At 34.0% G+C, this 10,000-nt stretch overlaps 1 protein-coding gene across 1 annotated transcript in view; it reads right to left on the bottom strand.

Annotated features, from left to right (window-relative positions):
* Positions 1 to 9,026: 9,026 nt before the first annotated feature.
* Positions 9,027 to 10,000, bottom strand: part of LOC137649187 (flagellar attachment zone protein 1-like) — a 978-nt gene continuing 4 nt past the window's right edge. The window contains exons 1-2 of the mRNA XM_068382175.1: positions 9,486 to 10,000; positions 9,027 to 9,440 (exon numbers count right to left, since the gene is read on the bottom strand). The exon at positions 9,486 to 10,000 is cut by the window's right edge and continues 4 nt beyond it. Of these exons, the coding sequence (XP_068238276.1) occupies positions 9,027 to 9,440; positions 9,486 to 10,000 (929 nt within the window). The remainder of the gene's footprint in view (positions 9,441 to 9,485) is intronic.

Raw genomic sequence — 10,000 nt, 5'->3', positions numbered from 1 at the left:
TATATATATATATATATATATATATATATATATATATATATATATATATATATATATATAAATTTTGTATGTATACATATAAGACGAAAATGCAGTTTTCAATATAACCTAAAACTGATATCAAGCTCACTTTGTCTGGGAAGATATTTTTGTCTATTTTAAAATACCACTAATACATATATATATATATATATATATATATATATATATATATATATATATATATATATATACATATATATATATATAACAAGAGCGTCATTAACCTCCGATGTCAGGATGGCAGATAATTCTTAATCAATCAATCAATAAAACAAGAACTTTGATAATGGTATGAGGATTGATTTTTATTAAGTGATCATCGATCTTCGAAGTTACGGTTAATAATTTATTCTGAAATAACGATCCAGAGGTAAAAGGACTATTTAGGGAATATATATTAGGCAAATCAATATATAGGGTAAAACGAAGATTATTGTTAATGATGTCATGGTGCAGTGTTCTGTTTGTATTTAAATGGGTGTGGGGTCCTCTGTCCTTATTTGTGTATGCATACATGTATGGATAACTGAATACACACACACATATATATATATATATATATATATATATATATATATATATATATATATATATATATATATATATATATATATGCATACGATAGCAAAGCAACTGAAAATAGGATTAAAAGAAGATGCAAGAAAATCATGCAAAATTACGATTCTAACATAATTGTACCTTCAAGCCAAGAACACGTGTTTTGCTAAACATCTTGATTAAAGGTTATGCAAAAGACAAAGCAGGAAAAAAGATGAAGGATGGTTGAGGTAGAAAGAAAAGAAAAACTAATTAAAACTTGGCACCTGCCAGGAACATACAAACGCTGAAAGGAGAGCCATTCTGGTGGAAAACCGCAAGAAGAAGAAATCCTTTGTAAGACACATCAGTGATTCTAATGGGAGACCCTCAAAGGTGTCTGTATTGCAGGCTGGGGACGAAGGGAAACATTGCAATAGTATATATATATATATATATATATATATATATATATATATATATATATATATATATATATATAACAACAACAACAACAGATGCAGGCGTTTCAAGCCCACTGCAGGACAAATTCCTCTGACATGTCCTTAGTCATGTCTGGAGTTTGGCCAGTTTTCATCACCACGCTGGCCACTGCGGATTGGTGGTGATGGGAGACAGTCTGGTTGCTCTCAGAACCAAGTAACTAGTACAGCTTTGCTGATCACGGCAATACACAAACCCCTTCACCATGCTAAGGTGTCCCCTCTTGGAGAGGGAATATATATATATATATATATATATATATATATATATATATATATATATATATATATATATATATATATATATATATACATATATATATATATATATATATATATATATATATATTATTGACATATTTATGTGTTTATATCAAGCAGGGCTGATATTGATTAAATCTCTCAATCTTCATTTAAAGTTTTAGTCCAAAGGAAAGTAATAATGCGAAATGCTTTGTAATACCTCTAGCAAAATAGCTAATTATAGAATTTCAAATACGACTAAATTGACAACTAATTATAGATTCTAATAAAATCTAGAGAGAGAGAGAGAGAGAGAGAGAGAGAGAGAGAGAGAGAGAGAGAGAGGGGAGCTCTTGATTAGAACGTCATTTTACATTGTATATGAGTTTGCCTATCAACTCATTATTCTGTCAAATATATAGATAGATAAATAGATAGAGCTTGGTGTCTGTGTAGCTTTTATATTATTATTATTATTATTATTATTGTTTTTGTTATTATTGTTATTATTGTTATTATTATTATTATCATTATTATTATTACTAATGATAATAATAATAATAATAGTAGTAATAATAATAATAATAATAATAATAATAATAATAATAATAATAATAATAACACAAACTGTTCATTAAGAGAATTATAGAATTATCTGGTGTTGATAATAATAATGTTATTACTGATAAGATATTTAAGCATTTCGCGAATCTCACGTAAACAAGGGAGAAAAATAAGAGTTTCAATATTATATTGCAAAATTCATGGAACCTAAGCTCAGATTGGAACCCAGAAGGCTGCAACTAATTCCATCTTAAGGCTTTCATAGGAATTGTTGCATTCTTTCATGTCCTTTCTGGGTTTTCATTTATTTCTGAAGGTTGGTTTTTCTCAGAATTGAAGTAATGCTTTTGATTTGTGTATTTTTGTTTATGGGGAGTGAATGTGTCTTGGGAAAATTGAGGGGAATTTTTCAAAAATATTTTAATTATATGGATTTTGTAAATCGTCAAAAACGTGATGTTGTTCTGGTTTTCCTTCTTGATAATTTTGTCGTAGTATGATAAGGTGTTCATTAAAGGTTTAAAGGTCGCTCATGAATGGCAGAGGCTAGGGACAGTGACAATTCCCTAGCAGGGCACTGCCCTTATTATCATATGATCAATGCCCAAGCCCCCTCTCCACCCAAGCTAAGACCAGGAAAAGCCAGGCAATAGCTGCTGATGGCTAGCAGGTAGACCTATAGGCTCTCCTAAACACCTCCTATCCTTAATTCACAAGTATAGTAAAGTTGCAGATTCTACAAGAAACTATCGAGCTTGAGCGGGTCTTGAACCCCGGTCCAGCAGATCGCGATGCAGGGTCTATGCCAATTGGCTACCACAACCCTACCCATTTCTTTAGGGTCACTTTGCGCTTATATAGCAGGTTGATTGAATGCGAGCGAATATTTAGTCACGAGAGTTTTTCATTATCAAAACGCATATTTTCCACAGGTAACAAATGTCTAATTTTCTATATCGTTGCAAAACGAAAGTCACTATCGTTCGTTTAAAGTAGTGTCTGCGGATTTGTCATAAATGTTAGCTGCATTAAGAAACTGTTTGGTAGCACAAGGTTAAAAAACTGGTTACGTCTCGGTATTCAAAAGAAAATAATGCATATTCTTAAGATATTGGTTTGATTGTTCATTACTTTTCTTGTAGTTTATTTATTTCCTTGTTTCAATTCCTCACTTGGCTATTTTTCCCTGTTGGAGCCCTTTGGTTTATAGCATCCTGCTTTTCCAACTAGGGTTATAGCTTAGTTTGTAGTAATAATGATAATAATAATAATAATAATAATAATAATAATAATAATAATAATAATAATAACAACAACGGTCTCGCCTAATGATGATAATTTTGCAAACAACGCTATTTCACGTAAGATTCTTATCCATCCTAAGCTACCTAGTACTTGCAGGCAACCTTAATCTAGATGTATTTACATAATGTTAGTATTTGGAAGCATATGAGGAAAAAATAAGGTATTTCGAGAAACCCGTTAACTCTTCTTGACAGACTACTAAGAATTACTTTCACATTCAACAATCTCTCGGCTCTTACACTTTGCTTGTGAATAAGTTAATAGTAATAATATACCTTTATTTTCCGTGTTTATGTTGACGTTATTATTATTATTATTATTATTATTATTATTACTACTACTACTACTACTATTATTACTACTATTATTATTATTATTATTATTATTATTAATTTTATTATTATTATTATTATTATTATTATTATTCTCTACCCCTCACCATGAGAATAATAATAATAATAATAATAATAATAATAATAATAATGGTAATGATAACAATAACAATAACGACAAAAACACTGAAAATAATAGTACATTATTACTCTAAACTTATTCTCAAGCGAGGCATAATATCAGAGATTATTGAGCTTGAAAGTATTTCTTAATAGAAATGGTTTGGGCATGCTCTTCGCACTCCCCAAGAGAGACTAGTTCACCAAACGTTTAACTGGGCTCCACGAGGCACTAGAAGAGTTAGAAGACCCAGGTCTACATGGCTGAGGACTCTGAAGCGTGAACTAGGAGGTAATAAATAGAGTAGTATTGAATTAAAAGCTCAAGATAGAGACAACTGGTGAAATCTAACCGATGCCCTTCGCTTCAGTAGGCGTAGGAGAGATGATGATGATGATGATGATGATGATAATTAGCCAAGGTAGAACCCTAGTTGGGAAATTCGGATGCTATAAGCCCAAGGACTCCAACAGAAAAAAATAGAACATTGAGGAAATTTAATAAGGAAATAAATAAACTACACAGTAAGATAAAAGAAAATAAAGACTTTCTTGAGCAATTTCTCAAATGATTCGAAGCCGAAAAATAAGACTTTTCTCTTTCGAGGCAAACGTCTTACTTAATCTGACGGTACTCGAGCCCTGGTCAGTGAATGAACGACTCCATTACGTCGTCCTTGGCTCCTTAATATAGATTCAAGGAGGCTTAGTTTTACGTAAATGCCTCCCACTAAATCTCGGCTCTTGCTTCCTGCTTTAAGGCACTAGAGAACCTTTTCTTTTCTTTTCTGGGGATTGTGGGGAATACGTGAAAGATTTCTATGTGATTGGGTCGCATGAGTAAAGGGAATATAGATAAGGGGTTTAATAAAGTTTGTGTGTTTGTGTTTGACTCAAGTTGGTGTGTGCATGTGTTTGACTTAAGTTGGTGTGTGTTTATTTGACTTGAATTTGTGTTTGTATGACAAAAATTAGTCTGTGTTTGTTTAACTTGAATTTATGTGTTTGTTATGCCTGAAATTGGTGTGTGATTGTGTTTGACTTAAGTTAGTGTGTGTTTATTTGACTTGAATTTGTGTTTGTGTATGTCAAAATTTGGTGTGTGTTTGTTTGACTTTAAATCATGTTTGTTATGACAGAAATTGGTGTGTGATTGTGTATGTCAAAAATTGGTGTGTGTTTGTGTATGCCAAAAATTGGTCTGTGTTTGTTTGACTTGAATTGGTGTGTTTGTGTATGCCAAAAATTGGTCTGTGTTTGTTTGACTTGAATTGGTGTGTTTGTGTATGCTAAAAATTGGTGTGTGTTTGTGTATGCCAAAAATTGGTCTGTGTTTGTTTGACTTGAATTGGTGTGTTTGTGTATGCCAAAAATTGGTATGTGTTTGTGTATGCCAAAAATTGGTGTGTGTTTGTTTGACTTGAATCGGTGTGTTTGTGTATGCCAAATATTGTTGTGTGTTTGTGTATTCCAAAAATTGGTGTGTGTTTGTGTATGCCAAAAATTGGTGTGTGTTTGTTTGACTTTGATTGGTGTGTTTGCGTATACCAAAAATTGGTGTGTGGTTGTTTGACTTGAATCGGTGTGTTTGTATATGCCAAATATTGGTGTGTGATTGTATATTCCAAAAATTGGTGTGCGTTTGTTTGACTTGAATTAGTGTGTTTATGCCAAAAATTGCTGTGTGTTTGTTTGACTTGAATTGGTGTGTTTATGCCAAAAATTGGTGTGTGTTTGTTTGACTTGAATTAGTGTGTTTATGCCAAAAATTGCTGTATGTTTGTTTGACTTGAATTGGTGTGTTTATGCCAAAAATTGGTGTGTGTTTGTTTGACTTGAATTAGTGTGTTTATGCCAAAAATTGCTGTGTGTTTGTTTGACTTGAATTGGTGTGTTTATGCCAAAAATTGCTGTGTGTTTGTTTGACTTGAATTAGTGTGTTTATGCCAAAAATTGCTGTGTGTTTGTTTGACTTGAATTGGTGTGTTTGTGTATTCCAAAAATTGGTGTGTGTTTGCGTATACCAAAAATTGGTGTGTGGTTGTTTGACTTAAATTGGTGTGTTTGTGTATGCCCAGATTGGAGTGCGTTTGTGTTTGACTTAAATTGGCGTGTTTGTGTATTCCCAAAAATTGGAGTGCGTTTGTGTTTGATTAAAATTGGTGTGTTTGTATATGTCAAAAATTGTTGTTTGTATGACTAAAATTTTTATTATTGTGTTATCATCCGTGAACGTTTTATGCAAACAAAGGTTCATACTTCAAAGTAAATCCATTGCTTTTACATATCTCAGACTGTCGATTTGCAAAGGAACTACAATTTCCTTGTGATTTTGATTCAATTTGATCATTTGTTATCAAAAGGAGGAGATTTACTAGCCTACTGAGTCAAGCACGAATCTTACAGTGAGGAGAAATAATAGCAACAACAAGAAACTCGGCCGTTTCAAGCCCACTGCAGGACAAAGGCCTCAGACATGTAAGTTCATGTCTTGGATTTTGCCTGTTTTCATCACCACGCTGGCCACTAAGGATTGGTGATGGTAGGAGATTTTCGTTTGATCGCTCACAGAAAACCGACCTACTGTTATTATTATTATTATTATTATTATTATTATTATTATTATTATTATTATTATTATTATTATCATTACGATCATCATCTCGGTCCTCTTAATACAAATTAATCCCCCCAAAAAGACAATAACCTCTTCAAGCAAGTATTCAAAATTAAAACCAGATTTTCTTTGGTAAAAGTGAAATACTCAAAGAAAGATCATTCCAAAATTGGACTTTGTTCATGTCCACTTTATGCTCAAACTTGACTGGTCGCATCGGAGTTCAAACACACATCCTGGTCTTGTCAATAAAACAGTAAGAGTTCATGTCTTGGTTTGTCTCTGTCTGTTGGTCATGTTTTATCCGTGCTTCAGATCTCCATGAAGTTGATGAATTTTCCTCTTTGAGGCAGACAGCCGATATGCACTTCCATTATCGATTTACTTTATCGGGTTCCACTTAAGGAAGCTGAAATATTTGGTCTTTTTTTTTTTTTTACTTCTGGAATGGAATGGTTTGCAGTTTTTATATCGGACTACATACATATACAAACATATGCGTACAAATGCGCACAACAGTATATATACAGATGCATATGCATATATATATATATATATATATATATATATATGTGTGTGTGTGTGTGTTAATGGGTGTATGAGGAGAGGATGATGATGGTGATGATGATATATATTGTTGTACGTAACCAGCCTAGGCTTCAACCCTTAGCGCCGAATGGAAGTAAAGGTAAACGATTGACTTGGCCATCTCTTCATAGTCATGTGGTGAATTGAAAGGTTTACCTTTATATCTACTAGGCGCTAAGGTTCGAATCCTTGGCCAGGCAGAGGTACTTATGATAAATTGAATTTATCTATGGGTCTGTTACTATGTGGGAGCGGGAATTCAATATTAAAAAGTATTTGTAGCTGATTTTAATAAATTGAAATTAAAAGTTTTAATGATATAGCTATCATTATATATACATGTATATAATCAGAAACGTGGAGCCTTACTAAAGCTTTAGAACATAAGGTAGTTATAACTCATGAGCTATGGAACGAAGAATGATTGGAAAAGCATTAAGAAACAGAAAAAGAGCAACATTGATACGAGAGCAAACTAAAGTAGAGGATATTCTTACAGCATTTAAGGAAAAGAAATGGACATGGGCAGGACATATAATGAGAATAACAGACAATAGATGAACATTAAGAATAACAGAATGGGTCCCTACAGATTGCAAGGAAAGCACAGGAAGGAAGCGAAGACGAAGGTTTGACGAACTACGAAAGTTTGCACAGAAAGACCATAAACAGACGCAAGTGGAAGGACATGTCTTAGGTCATTGTTCTATTTTTCTGCAGTGGATTAGTAATTGCTAGTGCTGCTGCTACTGATGTGTATACATAGAATATATATATATATATATATATATATATATATATATATATATATATATATGTGTACATATATATATATATATATATATATATATATATATATATATATATATATATATATATATATATATATATATATATTGATATTTATATAAACCATCCTTAGATTCATGCAGGCGTCAGTTTGTGAAACCGAAGCAGCACTAAAGTCACTAAAGAAAATCCATTAATCATTACGAAATCCAATTAAAATTGAATGAGAGGAATAAGAGCACGCAGTTTATTAACTGACGACATTCCTGTCACCGGAATAATGGAAAGTTGTAAAACCATTGGAAAGATAAAAACCTTCCTAAGAACGTTAAGAAGAAAAACAAGAGGATAGAAGAGGAAGAACAGAGTAAGGTGAATGGTTGTGGTGGCCGCTGTGGTAACGTCCCTGACTGGTGAACGCCAGAATGAGGTTCGAGTCCTGCTCAAACTCGATAGTTTCTTTGGTCGTTGCAACCTCGCCATCCTTGTGAGATAAGGATGTGGGTTTGGGGGAGCCTGGCCCTCCTTCTTGGTCCTAGCTTGGATGGAGAAGGGGCTTGGGCGCTGATCATATGTATATATGGTCAGTCTTTAGGGAATTGTCCTGCTTGATAGGGCAATGTCACTGTCTCTTGCCTCTGCCATTCATTAGCGGCCGTTAAACCTTTAAACTTTTAAATAAGAATAAGAAGTTTCGTAGGAGAACAAAACTATATCGTTGTTATAATAACAGAAATTATCAAATGTCTTTCCAAAAAATATTCATGGAAAAAAGTATAGAAAGGGAAAACTCTGCTGACTCCTAAGATGGGGTGAGAGGGAAAAGCAGTTCATTAAGAAGTTTGGAAATTCGTCAGAACGTTGATGGAACACGAGACGATTATGAAAAAAAAAAAAAAAAAAAAAAAAATTGCTGAGGAAGATTGATGGGGACTAGGACTCGCTAACAGCAGCGGTTGATAAAAGCTTTGGGATTCTGTAAATAACATGAGCAGTGGAACGGAGGAGAAGATAGAATAATGAATAAAAGGGGGAAACATCAAGAAAAGCCTACGAAAGGAGATGAAAGAAGGTAGGTGGAGAAATGGTGGATGAAAAGGAACATGAAAGCTTTGAGATGAGATTTTTTTTTCTTTTTTTTTTTGGCTAGAAAACAGGAGTAGCTCAGAGCGAGCATTAGAGGCTTGGAGGTAAAAAACCAGAATTTGAGAGAGAGAGAGAGAGAGAGAGAGAGAGAGAGAGAGAGAGAGAGAGAGAGAGAGAGTCCATCTAAGCTTAGCCGAGAACCATTTCTTATCAAATGTTTGCAGCCCTTGACATATAGTAAAAGATGATTTGAAAATGAAAATCATTTGAAAGAAAATGAAGGAAAAATTGGAAAAGGGGTTAAAAGTATAGGAAATATAAATTATCATTCTTCTCGTTGGCCTTCACCAACGTATTTCTTGTGGTTCTCTCCTCTGAGAGGTCTCTCTTCAGTCGTCTATTCTCTGCTTTAACACCAGCAAATTCTTTCCAGAGTTTTTCCAGTTCCTCCTCAGCCATTTCCAGATCGCACACCACGTCTTTCTTAATTAATAGTTCAGTCTTCAACTTGCTGTTCTCATCCAGGACAGTATCCAACTTAGTTCCTATTCTGTAGACCTCCTCGACTGCAGCATTAAGTTCACTTTCTAAAGTAGCCTTTTGCAAAACGTTTTCAGACTTCACTCTCTTGTTTTCAGCCTTGACACTGTCCAGTTCAGCCCAGAGTTTTCGGATCTCATTATCAGCACTTTCGACGTATTCCTCCCAGTCGCTCTATTCCCAAAGTTTTTTGTTGGCTGTCTCCAGATCTCCTGTTACTCTTTCCAGCCTCTTCTCGAGCATCCGAATTTCCTCATGGGCATTTTCTAATTCCTTTTCTACAGCCACCTTTGCCAAAAGCTCATCACGAATTTTATCGTTTCGAACTTCAGCTTTTTCTAGACTTACCATAAGAGACTCAATATGCTTATTGGCTCTTTCTAAGTCATCTATTAAAGCTAAGATATCGATGTCATTTGATAATTCAACTTCTTCTGCCTCTTCGCCATGGACCTCTTCACAGAGGTTTTTTAAGTCAATTCCCGTTTCAGTTTCTTGATGTATTTTAGCGAGGAAATCATCAAACAACTGAATTCCCTCATCTTCACCGTCCAATTTTTCACTTAGATCCTTTTGAGATACTTCCTCCAATTGTGTGCGTTCCCTAGTTTCACCGGCAACGTGATTCGCCCCACCGTAGACTGCTGGTTGCAGTCTCTCCATTTCCTCCCGTTCTATCAAATCCAAGAATTTTTCTGCTTCTCGATGTGAATCCTCTCCTCCCCAGCACCGTG

Source organism: Palaemon carinicauda, chromosome 11, assembly GCF_036898095.1.
Source record: "Palaemon carinicauda isolate YSFRI2023 chromosome 11, ASM3689809v2, whole genome shotgun sequence".
Classification (NCBI taxonomy): Eukaryota; Metazoa; Arthropoda; class Malacostraca; order Decapoda; family Palaemonidae; genus Palaemon; species Palaemon carinicauda.
This window is presented reverse-complemented; position numbering and strand designations above follow the sequence as displayed.